Raw genomic sequence first — 21839 nt, 5'->3', positions numbered from 1 at the left:
ATATATTTTGCTTGGGGTTTTTTATTTTGTGTACTATATTTAATCTTGGTTAGAGTAATTCCATGTAATTTGTAGTTTTGGTGGGTGGTTGTGTTTGTTTGGTTTTTTTTTTTTTTTGTGTGTGTGTGTGTGTGTGTTTTGTGTTTCGTGTTTTGTTTTGTTTGTGTGGGGGTTTTGTTTTTTTTTTTTTTTTTAATCCAAATTTCTTTGTCACAAGGAAAAAAAAAGCTTAATTAAAAGCTTGATTTTTATTTTAAAGGAAAAAAGACACTCGTCATTAATTATTAAACTACTCTTATACATATGTATTACTGAGATAGTGACAATACTATAACTGAATAGAGTTGATACCAATTACTCTAATCATGGCAGAACATCTCCAGTAACTTGAGTCTGGAACTTGGGACAGGGAGAAGCTGCTGAGACCCCTGTTCAACACTGAATTAAATAACATTGCAGCTGAGTTAGGGCAAACCTCAGGAATCAGAGGGAGCAAATTACAGTAAATATCAAATTTTATGTGGCTTGTATTTTTTGAATTTTAGTAGGACACTGAAGGAGACATGAAAAATATACATTTTCTACCTATGAGAAGTTACTTAATTTTGATTTTTGCCAGATGAACATGCAGGATCCATAATGAGGGTGGGAGGAGCAGCAAGACACACAGGTCTTGCCCACCTTCTATGTACCAAATATCAAAAATAGAATCACCCTTTCTGATACTTTTGCTTAGCAAACACCACCGTTCTTACTTCCGAAATGAATGTAACCACATCCCTGCTATCAAAACCTGAATTTTAATTTCTCTTTGAAACTTTCTGAGCTGAGCAGGAACTGGTTGCAGTGAGACCAGGGCTGCCTGCTCCTCACTTAAGGATTGGGTGGAAGAACGAGTTTCAAACCTGGCTTGCACAGAGCAGTCCTCTCTTCACTGCTGTCTCAAACTGCCTTCAAAACACACTGGGGAGGGGAGAAAGGGAGGGACAATCTGTCTGAGTTAATACCCTTCTGATCTCTCTGGACATGAGAATGAGGTTACAGATCTCAAAGTCGACCTGAGCTGAGAAGTTTTGAGTTTTGACTTCTCTGTGCCTGAAAATCTGGATTCTGTCCCATGTTACAGATATGATGCTCTTTGAAATAGAAAAGATAAATGCTTTACAGACATCTTTTGCATAGAAATGATATCAATTAGATTTCACTGGGAAAATTTCTGCACCTAAAAATCAGTCAAATATGCATTAAAATGTTACTGCACTCATATTTCTATTTCAGATTTAACCTATAAAGGTTAGGAAAGATTTAAAATTATAATCTTGCTTTTAAGCTAAATTATTGATGAAACTAATTTAAATACATTCCCATGAATTGAAGAATTAAACTTCTATAGCAGGGGCCAGTTAAGGAAACATGGTTTTCAAAAGTGCTGGTGGATAAGTTTAAAACTGTGGTTTTAGAAAACACTTGTTCCAGATTTTTTTTTTTTTTTAACATTCTTTTCATTTATTCTGTGTTAAATGATATAAAATCTGTATTAAATTTATGGATTCTAAAACTGAAATGTTCCCAGTGACTGACCTTGATTAAGTGTTGAAGTGCTGTTGATGTCACCTGAGATAAAAGATGATTCTGATTGTTTTCTCACAGTGTCATTCCACATCCTCCTTATCCGACTCTGTTAACAGAAAGCAGTGAGACAAAAGCATAGTAGGTTTTGAAAAAAAGATTTTTTTTTCCCATTCGTGTACTACTATGTAGAATATATGTGTTTATTTTAGCCTAAAGTAAACCAGTCTTCTAGCACATAGTGAAAATTCCTTATTTTTTTATTATAACTTTAATTTATTAAACTTAATTTAAATGAAACATGATAGTATAAACCTTCCTAGAAACCAGCCCCTAATTACAAGAAAAAATAAGGTATTTGTATTAGACCAAAATAAATGTTTAAAAAGAAATAATTCTACTATGCAGAAGTATATATTTACCATCTAAGTGACAATAATGAGAAGACAATTAGTCTTTCTGATTGGAAGTCATCTCAGTGGGCTTTTCATAAATAAGTTAATTAACAGGTGCTGTCAAAATCTTTGTTACCTGAGTGCCAGAGGAATAGCGAGCGCTAGTTCTCGTTGTTGATGCCTTCACTGAACTGTGGGGACTCTCTGTTGGAAGCCCTCCACAGCAGTAGGAATGTCGGAAGCATTTCCCATATTCCTTACGTACCTATGGGGGAAAAACATTGCTTAGCACACGAATAGTTTTAAATATCTGCTGGTGGCAGAAACACATGAACCTTGCGTTGAAACTACTCGCTCTCCAAGCAAATAGATAATTCTCATCTGTCGAATTGCCAGCTGTTACCAGAACCAGATATTTGTCCCTACTCAGTGGCAGTACCCAGGAGTTTTGAACCAATTATTTCCAAAGTATACACACACTTCTTAGAGATGTCTCTGAATAATCATTACTAAATTAGTTATAGAATTGTTTTTATTTCATTTTCACATTGCAGATTAATATATTTAGGTTTACCTGAATTGAATGCTGGCTGAAAACAGTGGTTGTTATAAGAGCTTTTGGTGCAGGAAGCACAGAAAGCCTGTCTTTCCATCCTAGCAGGCAAGAAGGGCTTGAGCACTGCTCAGTACTGCCCCTTATGTGACAATTTCCAATAGAGAGTGCAAAACTTGCAATGCCTGTAAAGGCATTTTCATCCCCATGTAACTCATCCAGCCACTACTTCAGATGACCACACCTACCTGACACTGAACACAGCTCACAAACACCACTACCCCCCTCCAGGCACAGCCCCAGCTATGCTGCTGGAGCCACTTGTCAGTGTTCCAGAGTCACTTTTTGAACCATAAAAGCTGGGAATTAAGTGCTTGCACTTTTAGGATCCAAACATAGAATTCTAATTCCTGTCTTTGTTGAATCTACAAATTTGAGTACGTTTATGATTTTTTTTTCTGACAGAACAGCAAAACTAATTAATGATTTCAGTATTTGGGCTGCATTTATTCACCTTGTGTTTCCAGTGACCTACTGGAAATTTCAGTTTTGTTATGTGTGATAAGAATTGCCATAAAAGTAAACAGGATCATTTTACAGAGCAGTTAATTCCCTCATATTCCATGACTGCTTCACTGACTACTATTTTTGGATAACAGAAGAGAGCGTGCATGTCTTGGCATCCAGACTGCATCATTGAAAGGACACAGTGAATAGAATTTGTACAGATGTGTAAGCCTAAATTCATAAATCTTCCACCAGGTTACATGAAAACTTAAATGTCTCTTCTGCATCAATGAGACATGAGTTTCTGTGAAAAGAGGGATTTCAGCTAATCTGGAAATTCTGCCTGACCTCTCAATATATAAGAGAGAAAGGTGTATGCAAAAAGCAGAGAAAATGCAAAAAAATTAATAGTGTGGATTTACATATGTAATGTGCTGTTTTCTACAGGAGTTTTACCCACAGAATACATACTGTGATGTTTCTATAAATCACAAGGATGAAGAAAAGTTGAATAATTTATGCTTTAACTTCGAGCTAGGCACAATAACTCAGCTTTTTATACAAGTGTATGGTACATATTTTAAGTCAACCCCTATCCATATCAGTACAAAAGACATGTAAAAAAATGAAAACGGAAATAAAACAACTTAGAATTATAATTTTTAACCCTGGAAAACATAGGTCTATATACATCATCACTAGACGGTATAACACCTAAGAAAATACATCCCTGAACACTAATGGATATTAAATGTTCTAAACCACTACACAGTAGAAACAATAGCAATCAAAACTGTATTTTTACCCAAATACCACTCTCAAGGGCTGGTTTTGCCTAATGCCTGTATTGCAGTGAAATGTACATTATCTGTCAGGACTACCCATTCCACTGTCATTATTTCTAAATTATAGCTTGTTGGAAACTGATGGAAGCAACAGCACTATCATCTTGTCAGAACTGGAAACATAATAGTTTTCACTTCCACATTTCTATTTCTCTGTTCAATTTAGTGACCAAGTAGTAATAACAGAATAAAAAGACTACATTAGCTATGCAGACAGAGGATAGGACTATATGCAGTCAAAGGCAGTGACACTTAAAAATCTTAAATAGCAGCTTTAACATTCTCTCAGGTATAAATCTCATTGCTCTAGGTTATGTTTTTTCACACTTGACTGGTATTTTAATATTGCTTTTTGCTGACTCCACTTTATATAAAAACAATGCACAGCTGTAAAAAGAAATAAAAAAGGAATCTGTTTCTGATTTTCAAGTCCAATACAAATAGGGAAAAGGGAAACATTATATGAAACCCTAACCTAGAAATTATTTGCATTTTGAGAATGTTTGCATTTTCTTCCCTATCTTCTTCTCCTAGGCTCAGTCTTCTCTCTTAAGTGTGCTTTTGTTCTCTCCAAATGAGTGGAGTGTCATGTTCATCTGGGTAGTATCTGTATACAAGATCTTTTCCTAAAACACTTCTGAATACCACTGTCTACACCAAAGTTAGAGATGCTGGTAATGTTAGAGCTGGTACAGTTGAGAACATGAGCATAGGATTTTTGTATTTACACAACAACTTTACCCAATGGTATCAAACCATCTTATAAATATCAGTTAAATATGTCTCTGGTGAGCTAATTATAATGGGAGTTAATAATTACTAGGTCTCCAGCCTAAAATTGGTAAAAGTATTTAGAATCTAAATATTGCAGATTGGATATTTCCAAATGTAGGACATACTCCATTTCATGTTAAATTTGTTTGGGTGGGATTTTTTTTGATGTTCACTCTCCCTCTCAACTCTCATTACTTTCATTTGTCCTGCCTTCTAACAAAGGCTGTCAGCTTTTTTAATGCATTCTTCATTAAAGCACCTCCAAAGCATCCTTGGAAGCAATCTCCACCCCCTGGGGAAGAGAAGAGATGCAGGAAACCCAAAAAGGGTCCCACAGAGCTGCATCCTTCACTTTTTTTTCCTTCTCTCCTGCTTGCTCCTCTCTCCCCTTCAAGTTTTCTCTTTGTCTCTCTTTGTCCCTCTCTCCTTCCAGTAGACCTGCTCCTTCCAGACCCTTCTGCTTTCATCCAGCGAAGGGGAGCAGAACTAATTTAGCTCATCCCACTCCTGAGGGAGGCTCCAGTGAAGAGCACAAAGCTATTAGGATTTCTGGGGGAGGCAAACACTTGGAAAAGAAGTATTAATGCTGGCATCTTTTCCATCTCCAGAAAACTGTTCCTGTTAGCAGCTGTCTAGCATTAATGGCTACTTTTTTATAAAGTGTGTCAAAGTTCATAATAAGATTAATTTTTACATCCCACGTAAATTTGTAATGAATGAGCACACATAGTACAATCCCTGCCTATCACCCACAGCTTTATGTGGCAGCTTAATGGGATCTCAGGAGAGGTGTTCTGCCTTGATCTAGGAAAAGGAGAGCATTTCCAGCCTGATATGGGCTGATATTGTAACCGATCCTTTGTTTGCAGCACTGCGGCAGAGGCAGGACTTGTTTCATGTGAACATTAAAGACTTTTGGCTGTAAGTCCAGGCTAATGTCTACCACATCACCAGTGTCAAACTTCTACATTTTCTTCACAAAACTTCAAAACTTTTCAAGCCCAGGTTGGAAATGGTGCATCCATGTTAAACCTGTCTGGGTCACAGAGCAGTTACATGACTCCCACTAGCACACACAGCAAGAACTGCATTGGAATTCTAGCCCCTCCTCAAACTAATTCAAAGTTCTTCGAATTGCTAATTTTTCTATATTTTCTTAAGAATTATATGTGGCATTTCTAAGGAGTTAGGGAACATTCATCTGTGGTTTTGGTAACTTACTTTCTTTTGAAGGGCACAATGAAAGATGAAAATAAACATTCCTTGGAAAGCATTGAATACTGTGAAGAGATATGTCATCACAACGGTCCCCTCATTTATAAACAGCAGACCAAATGACCATGTTAGGCCAAGGAGACACAGGAGAGCAAATGCACCCAGGACCCAGGATCTGCAAAAGAAAATTAATTTTAGTAACATTACTTATGAGAATGTACTTCGCCAAATCCAATATTAACATTTCAGTTCCTGCAGTTGACTTTTACTAGTTTCACATTCAAATGTAAAAATTCCTTGGGTTTAACCTTTATCTATTAAAGAAAGAACAATTCCATTCAGTACTCTTAGACTCCAGTGAAAACAGCAAGAGTAGATATAACCTTTGTCTTTCTCAAGAGCAACATAGGATGTCAAAACTATCTTGAAATGCAGAAGTATAGCACAAGCCCCAGCTACTCCATTGCTTTATCTGCTTTTAGAGAAGAGATTGATAAATCTGGCTTAGCCACTAATCACACCATAGATTTTAAACAGTGGTGCTGCCATATGACACCAAATAAGGTAACACAAATGCACAAAGGTTAAACAGCAGATTAAAAGCCTAGAGCCCAAATCATTAATGCTTCGATAAACTCAGCTACACTGAAGCTAGAGGATGTAACTTCCGCATGAAGAAACCCTGCTGAAATGCAACAAAAATATGGATATTGCTTTACAGAACAATCTAAAAAAGATTCCATCATGAATAGGTTAAGGAAAAGGAATTGCAGTGAACAGCACAGAATGAAAGGGAAAGGGAATTTAGTCAGTGAATTCCACATCTAACTAATGATCTTACTTGATAAATGGCTTATTATCTTCATAGCTAGAAAGCATTATAAGCAGAAAAGAGAAACAAAATTATTAGACAGAATTGAAACAGAAATTAATAAAAGCATTTTTAATTGTCTATAAAAATTAGTCAAAACTAGGAAATTCAAAATGCAGAGGCAAGCAATTTAAAATTATAAAGGCATATAATAGTTTAAAAGTCCTTAGCAAATCAGGTATCTCAAAAATAGTTAATTAAAATTAAGGGAAATCCACAATATGACCGAGTTTGTAAAGTTAAAAATCATGCTAGAAGTTTGTTAATGTAGGGTTCTATCTTACCCAGGTAAGTCCGTATTATAGTAGCCATCACAAACACGGTAATTACTGGTGTGGATGAGAAGACAGAAAGAGGAAAAGGAAGAAAAGAGAGAGATGCTAAAGATTAGCTCTCTCTCTCATCATGCAACATGCAATGAAGCTGATACTGACCTAGCTAGAACATCTAGTTCACAATGTTATCCTTACTGAGTCTCCCTTTGCCATTTCCAATGTTCAAAGCAGATCTGTAAGACCCTTTCACATCCAACCCTCAGTGTTAGAAAGCTGCATCATCCCTTCAGTGCTGGTAACAAAAACCTTGAATACAACGTAAGGCTATACACAATACAGTAAAAAGCTGTCTAAAGAAGCGAAAGCTGCCAAAGCCTTGTTAGTTATATAAAACTTATATTACTCTGCAAAAGGGATACTACAGTAGAACACCATGATAAAGTAAACATTTGTTAAATTAGCATGAAAACAGCAGATAATCTTCAAGGTAACAATAATAATAGAGTCAATTCTCTTGGGAGAACAGGATTACTAGTAGAAACAGCTCAGAATCCCTAAATCAAAAAGTCATTTAACTAAACAAACTTAATATAATCATATCAGCCATGCAAACAGGAACATCATTTTTGAACTGCATTTTAAATGCAAATGAAATTACTACAGTGCTGTGGCATTTCCGTGAAACAGTTTCTTGGCACTAGTTCCAGGCTGAAATGATCTAATTTTGACCGGCGTTTGTGACATTACAGCAACAATGTGACGAAAGCAGGATTGGCTCTGTTTGCTTCTAATTGACATCTGCAGTTGCTGGGAGACAATGGCATGTGCTCCTAATGGAGAGTAGCTTTCAATCAGTTCAGCAATCAGAAAATAATCATAGTTCTCATACTTGAACACAAAGCACTTACTTAATGTTTTCCAACCTGCTAGAGTCTGGTTTCAAAGTGTTTGAGTGCTTCACCATTTTGCACAATGTGATCACCAGGAAGATAAGATTCAGCTGTCAAAACAGATAAGAATGAAATTAAACTACTTCAAGTAATAAGGTGAATAATGATGATGTTACAGGCTAAACAAAAACCCTGTAGTTTATTTCCAAGCAAGTAGTGAAAATTGGTAACTATATCAGATGGTCTGCAAACTATGATTGCAAATAAGAATGAGAGGATAAAAATATTAGAAGTCCTTGTTTCACTTAATTTCCGAAAAGCACCACATCATCATGAACCACCATATACAACTCGTGTCCAACACTTGCCATTGCCAGTCTTGCTCTGCCCTCCAGCATGTTTTGCTCGTCACCTGCTCACCTTAACCTGTCACCTCTGGCCCTGTTCTCTATCTCACTCTCTGAGGACTACGATCACCCCTTTACTGGGCTGTACTACTTGTCTTTATCACCACATCTGATTTGAAATGTTTTTCACCTCTGCTGGTTTCTCCTTTTTTTTTTTTTTTCTTTTTTTTTTTTTAATTCCTTTTTGTTCTCACAATCCTACTGGGGTCTTGAAAAGACCTTAAATGTAACTGGAAAAAGAAGAAAAGAGAGGAAAGAAAGAAAAAGAAACACAAAGATGTAGCAAATGCATCAAACTTAACAGTGCCATCGATATATGCTTGTGGTGCACCCTCCTGCTGCCCTCTTTCCCTTTGTAGTCTGGATTCTGTTGAAGCGAGATTGTGCGTCCCACTTGAAGGACTGTGGCGTCTTACTCTTGTTGTGTCATTCATATAGGTAACACCAGGGAAGGCACTGAAGGAAATTTTTTATCATTCTCTTATTGTGAAACAGAATCACAGGTATCAAAGTTAATGGGTGCCTTTCTCCTATTGACTTCAAAGCCTGTGAAAAGCACAGGCAAGCAAAATACAAGGATGCCTACAAAATACAGGGTAAAAAGTGGTATCCAATTAATTTCAGTGATTAGTTTGTGCTGTCCTCTATCACACAGAAAAGTCAGTATCTTTGAAACCAGTAACAGCCATGTCCTTTCAGCAAGACACATCCTTGTCTGCTGCTATAATGGTCCACACAAAGCAGCTGGACCAAAAGCTAAGAGAAGATGGGAGCATATGTTTGTACATCCTTATAACATGTACATTAGATAGAGAGCCCCATTCTAATAATCTTCCATATATATATATATATATATATATATATATATATATATATATATATATATATATGCAGCTGGCTACTGATGTAGCATGATTATACCCAGTCTCTCAATTTGGGTAGCCTTTGGCTTGAGACAGCTTCAAAATCTTCATTATTTTTGTAACATAGGGGATACCAGTTCATTACAGATGTGTTCCTGCAACTGTGACTCAATGGTCAGAAATGTCACTGAAACCCTAATAAAGAGCTGGTCTTAATCCTAAAAAGATGAGTATTTTGAAGACTCTGATCAGAGTTAATAAGAACACATATTATAGAAATAATTCCTACTCCTACGGGCAATCATTATCACTCCTGCTGCTGTCTCAAAATCAGGATGGACAGCATGAACTATAATGCAGTTCTCAACACAAGAAAAGTGTCTGGCAACTTTTAATCTTATCATGCAAAGAATAACACTTTTACAACGGTATGTTGAGATTAATAGAAAAAGGTGTTTGTGATACAAATAAGGAAAATAAGCTTTTATGATTGATTTCTGCTTGTGTTTCAAGAACTGGCTGAAAATACTTAACCTTTAAGCTGATGTATGTACATGGTGTAGGTTAAGCATATTTCCATTGCTGCAAAATGTAATAGAAGTGTCAATAATTCATGATCTTGTGATTATCGTTTATGATTCTTACAGGAAATCACTAACCAGATGAGAAAACCTATTTCATTATATCATTGTGATCTCTTCCTCGTCTAGGTTTCCACTGTATGGCATAACTTCATTGGATGAGAAAACAAGTTGCTTCCGTCCCTGGCCTTTGCACCAGACAGGACAAGGGCTCTGCAACTGACCTGACCCTCAGTTCCATGTCTTTGCACCCAGATTTTATTTTTTGCTATTTGAAAAAGTTTCTGGCACAGTTTGGTAGCTGACATAACATGAACTTCTTCAGCCTGCTTGAAAAATGCAACCTCAATTTGCTTTTTGTGAAAACAAACAGATTAAGAGCTGAAACACATGCCCTGTGTCAATCCTGACACGTACATCAACTTTGGCTGCAACCTACACATCCAGGAGTGCACGATCCAGTTCAGAACAGTATTTACAGCACAGCTGGAAGATAATCCTTGCCTAAATAGCTACCCTGGAGTATCCTGTATTGTACTGGCATTATCATTCTTGGATAAGAACTCACAGATACGTCTTAGCCCATAAATGACTGCCTTATGAAACAAGATTGTTTTATCCTCTGATTCTTTGTACAACTTAAGTGCTGGTTTGCCACACAAGAAGTAAGAAATTGCATTCACATAGTGAATTTCCTTTGGTGACATGTGAGCAGACACAGCTTTACCCCAGAGCTTGAGCCAAGCTCCGTTGTATTAAACAGGTTTTATGTAGGTAGTCAGCTCTGTCTGGGTATATGTCTTTGTTACACCAGGGAACAACTGCACAAGGCAGTTTCTTAAGTGACATTTTAATTTTAATTTAGGTACAGACCCACAAAACCAGCCCACAGAAATAATAACGCCATATCACAGCAGCTGAAAAAATCCTTCCAAGAAAAAAGGAAAAATACTGTACTTTGAAGACAAAGTAACTATGACAACTGAGCATATGATACTTGTTTCTCCATCACTGTGAAATATTGCATAGTTTTCAGTTTCAGCAGTCAAAAGACCATGGTTTGCCACTTACTCAAACATGCTGGCATCTCTGTTACACATTGTATCATTATAAAAACCCTATTTTGCTTGCTTACAGATACTGTAACTAAACCTTTCTGTAGATTTGCTTTTGGCTCTCTAACCGTTTTTCATCTAGAAATTGTTTGTTTTGGAAGAACTCATGAGTTAAAGACTTTTGGGCATCCCGCCCTTGTTTTGTTATTTTTTCTCACGAAAGACACTAAGCAGTAAGGGAAGAGAACTTACTGGAAAATGATTGCTTTTATAAGGAATAGCTGAATTACTTCTCTTGGTGAGAAATATGTAGGAGGGGGAGAAGAAAACACAGTTAGGACTTTTGTATTCACTTGCACAAGCAGAGCTTTTTCAGCTCTGAGTAACGTGGTCTGGCTCAGAGATGAGGCTATTTTCAGAAGAAGGTTTGACCACAGATCTCCTGAAGCTTGTTTCCACCTGAATTGTTTCTGTGAGGACTGAACTGTTACTGATCTAAGCAATTGAATTTGTAGATGTTTTCCAGTCTTGACAGATGGTCTGAGTAGGACACCTTTCTTTAAGAAAACGTTCACCACAAGCATGTACTACTCTGAGGTCATACAAAGACCCACATGAATGGCAAGAGAGACTTTTGAGAGCAATCTTCTAAGAGAAAAAAAGTGATCCTCTGACAATGGTGGTGCTCTCATCACTTAATGTAATATAAATAGTTAGTGACTGGCTGGACCTCATCCTGACAACTGGGCTGCATCCATCCCGGATGAGCCAAAATCTGCAGCTGACCAGTACCCCACTTCTTCAATGCTAATAAAAAATATAAATGCATCGAGGAAACACACACAGATGCACAATGTATACATCTCAAACAGTCCTAAAATTATACCCTTAATCAAGTCTGTAAAATCTCTTTCATGCTGCATGTCTGCAAATCAGACCAACAGTCTTTAAGGCTAAAAATAAGAAATTAAAAGTCTGGTCAGGCATCAGGTTTGGATTTGAAAATTCTGCTATGTATGATATCAAAGAGTGACAGAACGCACAGCTACAGAAGGTGGAGCTACGAGATCTTTTAAAACATTAGCTGGTAATAGTAAGCAAAAATTCGATTGATAGTATTTAATTCATGTTTATACTTGATTCTAATCTAGTTTCTAAAACTGTCTACTGGGAGAGATGGCATACTGGATAGAGAACTAGCTTAATTTATAGCCTGATTTTAGAATTTTGTGTAAAGTCAAAAAAAAAAAAAATTAGAGTATCTTTTAGTATACTACTTCCTTGTCATCTCTTAATATGACAAGTGCAATTATATAGAACAAAGTAAAAGAAAATTGATATATATTAAAAAATAACAAGTTACTACTTTAAAATATAAAATATGAAGAATTTTTATGGTAATAATCAAATACAGCACCCTGGAAGATGATGCTTCTTTCATAGGCAATACATATATGGCCATGTCTCATTTGTAAATCAGAAGGCACTGGATGTGAAAGAAGGAATAAGTAGGAAATTTGTCTTTCTAGTGCCTGAAATCTATGTAATTTTGAGAGAGGGAGGGCATTCAGCTCAAATTAACTTTTTTGAAAAATGGGTGTACTAACCTGCACAGATGACTACTAACCTGCACAGATGACTAATCAATTGGAATTAGCTGCAGGTACAATGAATTAGTAGCAAAATAAAGCTAGATTTTTCAAAAATTATTATAAATTTGCCTATGACTAATAGATAAATACCATTTATCAAGTGCCTACTATAGAAAGATAAACATGTATTATTTATAAAAATAAGTTTACAAATACAGTCCATTTTCACATGTGGAGCTAAGTTATGTGTACATCTGTACATCCGCTAACTTAGGTAAGAAATAGTTCAACCTGGGTGAAAACATTTAACACATTCTGTGTTAATGAAATGGGGCATCTTAGTAATTTTTAGTAATTAGACAACCATTGGTAGACTAATACATGGCCTCTGTCTATGAGATGGGAGAAGAAACTGCAATTTAAACTGACACCACGCGTTCCTTGGACATGAATGAGTACAGATCTACACAGCAGTCCAAGTGCTCAGGCTTTTTTGAGCACAGATTACGGAAGTGCACTGTGTGTTCTATGGCCATGAACCTGCTCAATGGAATCACGTCCACCTTGAGCTTAGCAGCTTAAAATTCATTCCACACAGCCTGCAGTGCTGACATGGATACGATAAGACAGAGGAACAGAAACACCACTCTGAAGTAACCTAGCTGAACTGCACATGTTCTGACCCTTTTTGAACTCCCTGGAGCTTTTGTTACCTGGCAAATGCAGCTCTAAAACTGCTCTTGTATCTCCAGATCTTTGCTCTTAGCCATGCAGAAGCCTATTTCTCCCTGGGACTGGCAGCGAGAGAGGTGCTCTCTGAAGGCTTCTAAATGAGTGTGCACACTGAACTCTTACTGAACTGAATTAATTATTAAAGATGCAGATGGAGCTGTCCAAATGATAAGAACAGCTCCTGACGTATCATGATCCAAGCTTTCATTAAACCATTTCAGGCATACTAATGGTTTCCCACCGCTCATTACTTACATGCTCTTTTCTCACAGATGTAATAACCCTTGTGCCCAAAGGCATGACAAGCTATAGAAATAGTGAAGTTAAAAGTTCCTCAGAAGATGTAGTGAGGAACTTCATACTTCCCCCTCGTCCTTCCCATTCTCACTCTGTGCAAAAATGTGCACAGACATAAGCAGAAATGCTTATAAATTCAGAGAAAAAAAATCTATAAATTGAAATAGAAAGCAATACTGTAAAAAAAAAAGTTTATGAACAGTACTATTAAATAGAGAAACATAGAAGCAATTTGAGCGACATGTTAAAAAGCTCACCAAGGCAAAATTCTCACATGCTACCAACACTAAGTAAGCTACAGTACAAATATAGCTCTTTGGTTACAGTGCACGTGACATTATTTTTCAGGCACTACACTTCTCACACTTCTTCCTCTGGTTTCTCTTGCTTTCTCAGCTGGGACGATTAGAGGGCAAAGCAATTGCCAGGGAAGAATTACTCCCAGGAACTGTGCTGTGATTGCTACCTGCTGTTTCATATTTTTCAAGTTGGGAATACTGCTCCCAAAAGCCTTTTGCGTCTCAGTCTAAATGATTTGCTGGAGGATAATAATGTCATGGCCAGTAAATAATAGTGAACTATGTCTGTACATGGTCAATATGATTAAATGTCCTTCACCTCTATTTTCACTCTGACCTGGTTATGAGGAAGTGAAAAAGCCGTCAGCAAAGCCCAAGGCTTCCCATGTGAAATGTTATTTTAGAGGAAGGGAGAGAAATATAGGTGACTTAGCAAAATACCCCCAGTAACAATAAAATAAGGAAGGAGCCACAAACAAAAAGCAAAATTATCACCACACAGCCAGATTTGAGGTGACTTAACTATTGTAGCATGAAACTCAGAACAATTTCCAGAATAATTACAACAACTGCATGAAACAACTTCACTTTGAAAAATATTGTCTATCATATTGAGCATACTAAGTCTATCTTTCTAAGACTTTCAATTGCAATTCTAGATTTAAGTAAAAAAAGAATCCCCAACATTCTGAGATATGATTTAAGTTGAATTTATTTAGAATAAACTCTCTATAATTATTATGATCTATACCTTAGAAACACTGTAATTTTTCTTATTCAAGTCATACACTCATAAATTTTGGCATCTATGCCCATGTCTTTGAAAATATGCCAATGAACTCTAACAACCTCTACATTGCACAACTATCTTTTCTTAAGTGACTGCTCAAGGATTCAAATAGTTTGTGATATAAACAGAGTAAATGTAAACCAAAACACTGGCCAGGCGCATTTTTTTAGTAAAAAATTTCCATAATCAAAGTACCAATTTGTACTCTAAGTACAAAAACGCTGAAATAATAGGTCTGGCACACAGATCTATAAAAGTCAAAGAAATTTCAAAATTATGCCTGATGCATGTCGTTCGCACTGAAAAAATAATGTATCTGAATATGGAAAAATACAATTCCTGAATTTGGACATTCAAGTGAACAGAAATTCTGTTAACATTTCACAACTCTACTACTGTGAAAGGGCAGGAAAACATACAGCTATTTAAGATTTCAAAAGCTTGAAAACAAATTAATTCATCCCTTCAAACTATCAGCAATTTTGAGAAAAGGTCTCTACGTACACAGGCTACATCCCCAGCCAGCCTTCTACAGTATTTCCCAAGAAAAGCCAGGCTTTAAAGATACAGAGCTAGTAGAGAAAACCAAGGACAGCCAAAATGCACATCTTACATTCACTGTGCTCACAAATTCCTCCACTGTGTAGTGCTGGTATTGTTAGTCTGCAATAAATGGGAGAAGTTCTCTCCCTGGGGTGACACGTGGCTACACCCCTTTTACCTGAAAGTGTTCAGAGAATTGGTAATTGATGTAGAAATGCAACATTCTGTCTTAAGGGGACACTGGGGCACTGTGGGTGCACAGATGGGTGCAGGCACACAGTGACTTCAGCAAACACTGTGCACAGGCTTTCTACTGGTTACATAACAGCCCATTATTTATACTAAAACAAAGGATGTTCCGTGTCTGACAGGCACTACATGTAACACAAATACACACAGAAGTAGGCATGGAAAAACGTGAATATGCAAATACACATACAAATACTGTGCAAGTGTAATGGAACATAAAATTTATTTAATTATCCAATGAATTAGAATATCCTTCTGAGATAATTATGTTGGATAATTAGCAGTTAAATCTAGAATGTGTACAGTAGTGACTCAATTGGAAGCAATAATAATGGTTCCTTTTAAAAAATCTCTGTGTTTAGTACTTCATTGATCTTTCATATGACTACACATGTCAATATGACCTTCTGAATTCAAGCCATTAGGAAAAAATGGCCATGCTGAAGTGCCACAACAGCTTTGACAATTAATCATTTGGTCAGCACTCTTTAAAGATTTCTACATATTTATATAACCATTAGTCACTTTCCAAATTGTTTATAAGTGTTTTCATGGAATGTCCTGTGAATAAGGATGACATTGAATGAGATTTAAAATCTTTTTTATCTGCTATTAGGCAACCTAAAAAGAAAGCAGAAAAAACAGTTCTTACCAGAATAATAAAGGTAACGGGTCCAATGAAACTCCAGATAAAATAATTATCTACGTGTAGCCAGCAACTATTATGGAAGAAAGAGAATGAAAAGTTCACTGCGTTAGCACCTCAGTCCGATAAATGGAAAGTGCAAAAATACTTTTTAAGGTAACACTTTGCCAGCAAACAATGATGAACATTGCACAGTACCATTTATTCCATGGACAATACCTAACCTGAAACTCTTCTAATGAACTCTGTATAATAACACGATTGAACCTGAAACTACGTCACCAGGAATAAATAACATCAGGAGAAACAAAACCAAAACAAGCTCTCCTTTCAGTCAAAAGGTTTGGTGACAGGTGCTCTCGTGGACTAATGACACATCAGTAAATAATTTTTGCAGGCTTCCCACGTGATCTTCAAAGTCTGCTTTTAAAATTATATCATATGTCAAGTGCTCACGCCTGAGGAATATGAGATAGAAAACATTCAGATGCCATGTTTTGCTGAATAACAATACGGTAAAAATAAAATGCCCCATCTGGGAGTTGAACTGTAGAGAAAGAGTACATAAGATACCAGACTAAGTGACGTATAAACCTATTAGGGCCAACTTCACTTAGCAATTCACTTTTCATACAGCCCAGTTCCCTGCTGAATTCCCTTATTTGTCTTTCCTCACTAGCAAAATCAAGCAGCTTTCTTGTAGTCAACAGAATCTTCCCATTCTGCAACTAATTTCATCAAAGGACAAAATAAACACTACTGAAAGGCAAATTCATGCCTCCAGCAACTCAAATCCTCAGAAATGTTTTCTGTCTACCTTCTGTCACTTCCTATATACATCTGTACTTTTGTAAATAAAAGGCAGTGGCTAATTTTAATCCCACTCTACTTGCTTGATAAAATATTATCAAAATAAAACATATAGGTTAGAATATTGTACTGTCATAATTCAGGATGAGAGCTAGCTAGAGGGACAGCTGAACAAAGAGACCTAATGAAGCATTAGCTTACAACTGGGTGGTTAGGCTTGTCAGATACTTTAAGTTGAGAAATTTTGCTTAATATACATCTGAGGACAAAAAGTTATTTATTTTTTCAATTTGTTTCAGGTCAATCTTTTGTGCTAAAAGAAAGACCATAATTTAGAATTGGTCTCTCTAGAGCACAAATCCCCTGAATCTAGAGAATTACAAAAGACTTGATTGTAATTTGTGCACAGCATTGCCATTCTCTTACCCATAAAGCTTTCAGATGGTATTTTAGTCTGTCAGGGACCCTCTGACAGCTAATAGGCTTTAAAAAATTATTCACTTGAAAAACACTCAGGTCACTTGCAATTACTTACGCTTTCTCTGTTCCGTAGCTCTTATAGTCAATAGCTGCTGAGACACCAACTACTGTAGCAGGGAAGAGGTAGCCAGCAACATAATAGTACTTCTTTCTAGAATATTCACTTTCAAATACTTCTACTAACATTAGATAAAGCTGCACTCCTTCTAGACACATCCAGGCAAAGGCTGCCAGGAAGAAAAAGTGTAAGAGACCTGCAAAAACTGGACATGCAATCTGCAAAGAAAGAGAGAGATGGAAATGTAAACCACAAAACCTTCACACCATTACCTCTCCAACTGAACAGTGTGCAATAGAACAGCAGATAGTTCTATTAGAAACCTTTCACAAATTCAGGAGCATCTTCCCTACCTCAAAACATACTCTGAACATTTGAAAACCCAAATAAGTGCTCAGCAGCTACAGAAAGTAAATTAGCTAAACAGTGTAAATGAGGATAAGGAAATTGCACCCTCATCTCCCAGTCATCAATTTCAGAGTGTGCTTCTTAATTTTATAAGCAAATTTTAATTTTGAAACTGATATGGTTTTAGGATTTACAGTTTAGATAATCCTAGGCATGAACAGTTGGTTCTCTATGCATAATGTGATACTACATATTTAAAATTAAGAACTGTCTGCCCCGCAATTTTTGTCTGCTTTAACATGGAAAGTTATACTGTTGTAACAGAAATTGGTCTGAATTCTCACCCCATTGGCCAAATTGTGGATGAAACTATGCTAGATTATTAGTTTAAGCCCAATGAATCATGTCAGAGGTAATTTTACCACTACTACCAAAATATCTGCTTAAATGTGACATGTAAAAAATGTGTATACATATAGAAAAGGCTTTGTATTAATATATTTAAAAATGTAGTCAATATCTGTTAAGACATTTGAATATATAGAGAAAGCATATATATGTTCCTAATAGTCAACATTCAATTTCATCTCCTCTTTCAAAAATCTAACCACCTGCTTCGTTAATAGTCAGTGTTTCTCAACTGAAAATGAAAAGCATATTTTGGATGGATGTAAATACTGTGTATGAATATATCTATCTTATTTTCATGCTGAGCTTTTATTTCAGCCTTGCCGTGTTAGAGTGTTGAGTACTTGTCAGTGTTGTCACATTTTAATTCAAATCCGTTTCAAACAGTCATTTCATAGAACAAGATCAGTACACAGAGAGAAAACTTACCTTGTACTCTGTCTTATCGATGCCTATTAGGAAAATGAACTCAGCAATGAATAGGTTGATACAAAGGTTCTTGTGAATAGTGTTACGATCACTTTGCAGGCCACGGAAAAAACAGAATGTGAAGATGCAGATGGCCAGGCAAACAAGAGAGATGACAATTCCCACCCAGGTGATGACAGTGAGGAGCAATTCGTGCACTCCATCTTTGTACTAGAAATAACCAAGAATGGAGAAAATTAATATGACTCTTTATGATCATAAACAAAAACCTATTTTCACAGGTATCCAGAAAAGTTACTTGTTCATTACATGAGATGGGCAAAATGTACTCAGTAATTTCTCAGTCTCAGGTAAGTTTCCCAGAAGAGCAAGATCAGGGTAAGTAGAAGAGGAGCAGATCTGAGAGAAAAATGTGACTACATGATCCAGATCAAATAGCATTTTTACTTCCTATGGCTCCCTGCAGACTGGTTGGAAATATGAGCAGAGAAACATAGTATTTTTAAGGTACCACTAGGCTCTGATGAAAGGAAAGAGGAGAGCTTTCCCTGGGACTTCCTATGAGGGCACATGTTCTTTCCTACAGACCTGCAACTCCATGGCAGAGAAGAAAGCAATGTTTTACACACTGCTCAGGACAAATACACTGCACATGTAATTCCGGTTTCAGTCTCATGTTTAGCTAAAGAAGATTCCTTGCTTCAGTTCCTTGCAGTGACCTTTTCAAATACAACGGTTTTATGAGAAGTCCCATATCCCTGCAAATATTGCATGCTCTGGGCCCCCTGACATGCAGGAAGTGCTTTAAATAGACAACAGAATTTCTGACTATGATGAGATGTTTAAACAACCAGTATGGAAGTTCCTTGACCTTCCTCACCAAGGAGAGCTGGCACATGGGCTTCCAGGGAACAACCTGCACAGCTGTCTCAACAGACACTCTCCATCTGTACTGGCGGAGAGTCTATAAAATGGTTGTAAGATTGGTCAGCAACTTTAAAATACAGCTTGTCCTTCCTTGTTTTCTCTTCCCTGTTGTTTTGCTTGCAATTTTATGGATGAGGAAGAAAAGTGCTACAGAAAGCAAAATTGCTTTGGAAAGAGTGAGTAGGAGCTATAAATACTAAAAAAACTTTAACAATTTTGGATCTTGCTAAAAATTTAAAGCTAAGTCTTTTAAGTTTGTTCCCTCCTGATGGCTGGAAACATTGTTACCTACCACAATCTCCCGACGAGCCATAAGAATGGCAAAGTTGGTGAGGTGACTGCAAGCACACGTTGTATGAGTTTTATTTGTGTCAACCAGTTTGCAGCCTTGAGTTGACCAGTATCCCATCATAGTCCTCTCTGAGTAGTTCCAGAAGGAACAATTTGCATTGAAATAATTGTCAGGCTGGGAGATAAAAGGATGACATAAAATGAGGATTTTACACACTAAGATGCAATAACAATTGTTTAATATGTGTAAAGGATAATTTAGATTAAACTTTGTATGTTTTGGACAATAAAGTTTTTCATCAGCAAAACTGTGGACTACACTGCACAAGGAAGGCATCTAGTTTAAAAGGGACTTTATAGTCTGAAACACTCTGAAGTGTAATCTCAATTACTGTAGACCAAATTTTAAACAATTACAATTTTTATGCATGGATGGTATATTGTAGCTATTTTTGCTTTCTGGAAAGTTAGGACTGTAAATTTCTCCTGATGATATTTTTTCCTGTAACTGACAATTTGAAAATAGGATCTTTTTCCTTTGATTCTCACCTTTGGTCAGGCAAAAGTCATGCGAACAGATATCACAAAAAAGTTCACTCAACACCTATTTACTTTGATGAAAAACAATCCTAACAGATTTATAAGAACAGGCAAAAGAAAGGAAAATCTAACCATAATTTCTCTATCACAGTAATGATTGTTTACTTTCCCCACGTGAGACATGAAAAGAGAAAGGGCCAAGCTTAAGAGCAAAGAAACACATCAAATAAGACAACATGAAGAAAATATACATAAATTCAAAGTATAACAAACCAAGATACCATACTTTATTCTTTGCTGAAAAAATGCAATTTGAACAATTTGTATAAGCTTCCGTTATCTGGTCCAAAATTAATGTAAAAAGTTAAAGTGTCAATAAAACTTTCTACATCAAACAGCCAAGAATCTTAACAGTTATTTTCTACCCTTCTACTAAGGTAAGAGTTAATTTCCAGCTAGAAACAAATTAGCCATTTACATTTTCATGTTGATTACTGAATTAGCTTTCATTAAGAATACACTTAAGTTCTAATAATCACTGAACCAGGCTCATTTAATTTTATGTTCACAGACTTGCGTCTCTGACCTAGTCCAACATTTAAAATTCAAATGTAAAAAAAAAGGTTGTTTTTCTGCATTGCTTTTCTCTCTTGCTGATTTTGCGACCTTCCCATTAATTGATTAGCATAACTCACGTCAATGTGTTCCAGTGTGAAATGCACAGGATCAGTCAGGTACACCCGGCTCGACTCCTTGTTGATGGAGGCTGCGATGACGTGGGAGTTGACGGCAATGGTGCTGTTCTGCCCCGCCAAGTCGCTGCCTAACTTTATGGTTGCGTTTTCAGTACTGAGGAAACGACCCAAACTTTTGTAAATAATGAAAACCAGTTTGGCTAATCCTACAAAAGAAAAACAAAAAAGCCCACCATCACGCCACAGAGGTCTAGAGAAAGACAACCTGTACTCTAATGACAATTAAGCATTAGTAAACTGAGAGGTATTTTCAGGCCATGGATTTGAAAAATGACCAGATACCCATAATCATCAAGAAAAAGCCAGAGAGCAGCTTTGTAGTGTTTTGATGTTTTAACTAGGTAAGGTAGGTTTTATAGAAGTTGATGGAGTTCCAGTGTTCCGTGCCCAAGGCTCACCGTTCCTGCTGTTCTGTTTCATGGTTCGTGCAGAGAGCTGAATCCAGTTGCCTCCTTTACCAGCCTGAGGAAATCGCAAGTCCTGCACCTGGCCCTCAGTAGAAAGCACTGCAACATCCAAAACTAAGCAGACCAGAGCAGGGGGGGGAAACAAACAGCGTTAAAAAAGAAGAATGCAGAGAAAGCCTCTTGGCCAGATTACAATATGCCAGACAACAATTTCCCCCCCACCATGTTTATTTAGTTTTCTCACATGGCTGTCTGTAATGCAGATTTGTACTGCATGCTTCAATCACCCAGACTTAGCTTCTTTAACTAAACTAATGCACACTGCTGAAATGACAGCACTTTAGTAGTGATAACATGACATCAAACCTCGTTCAAATTTGCGCCCACAAAACATCCACTTAAAGATATGACACACATGTTGCAAAAAAATGTTCGTTT

At 36.7% G+C, this 21839-nt stretch overlaps 1 protein-coding gene across 20 annotated transcripts in view; it reads right to left on the bottom strand.

The window, feature by feature from the left end:
- Window positions 1–21839, bottom strand: part of ADGRL2 (adhesion G protein-coupled receptor L2) — a 176487-nt gene that overhangs the window by 6737 nt on the left and 147911 nt on the right. For 9 of the 20 annotated variants that reach the window (XM_058421843.1, XM_058421831.1, XM_058421833.1 and 6 more), the window contains exons 11-22: window positions 21393–21515; window positions 20935–21140; window positions 19701–19874; window positions 18482–18691; window positions 17294–17514; window positions 15955–16021; window positions 7913–8004; window positions 7014–7058; window positions 6700–6726; window positions 5865–6033; window positions 2101–2229; window positions 1582–1678 (exon numbers count right to left, since the gene is read on the bottom strand). In XM_058421843.1, coding sequence (XP_058277826.1) covers window positions 1582–1678; window positions 2101–2229; window positions 5865–6033; window positions 6700–6726; window positions 7014–7058; window positions 7913–8004; window positions 15955–16021; window positions 17294–17514; window positions 18482–18691; window positions 19701–19874; window positions 20935–21140; window positions 21393–21515 — 1560 coding nt within the window. The remainder of the gene's footprint in view (window positions 1–1581; window positions 1679–2100; window positions 2230–5864; window positions 6034–6699; window positions 6727–7013; window positions 7059–7912; window positions 8005–15954; window positions 16022–17293; window positions 17515–18481; window positions 18692–19700; window positions 19875–20934; window positions 21141–21392; window positions 21516–21839) is intronic. The other 11 variants (XM_058421837.1, XM_058421838.1, XM_058421842.1 and 8 more) reach the window with 3 other exon arrangements.

Source organism: Hirundo rustica, chromosome 9, assembly GCF_015227805.2.
Source record: "Hirundo rustica isolate bHirRus1 chromosome 9, bHirRus1.pri.v3, whole genome shotgun sequence".
Classification (NCBI taxonomy): Eukaryota; Metazoa; Chordata; class Aves; order Passeriformes; family Hirundinidae; genus Hirundo; species Hirundo rustica.
This window is presented reverse-complemented; position numbering and strand designations above follow the sequence as displayed.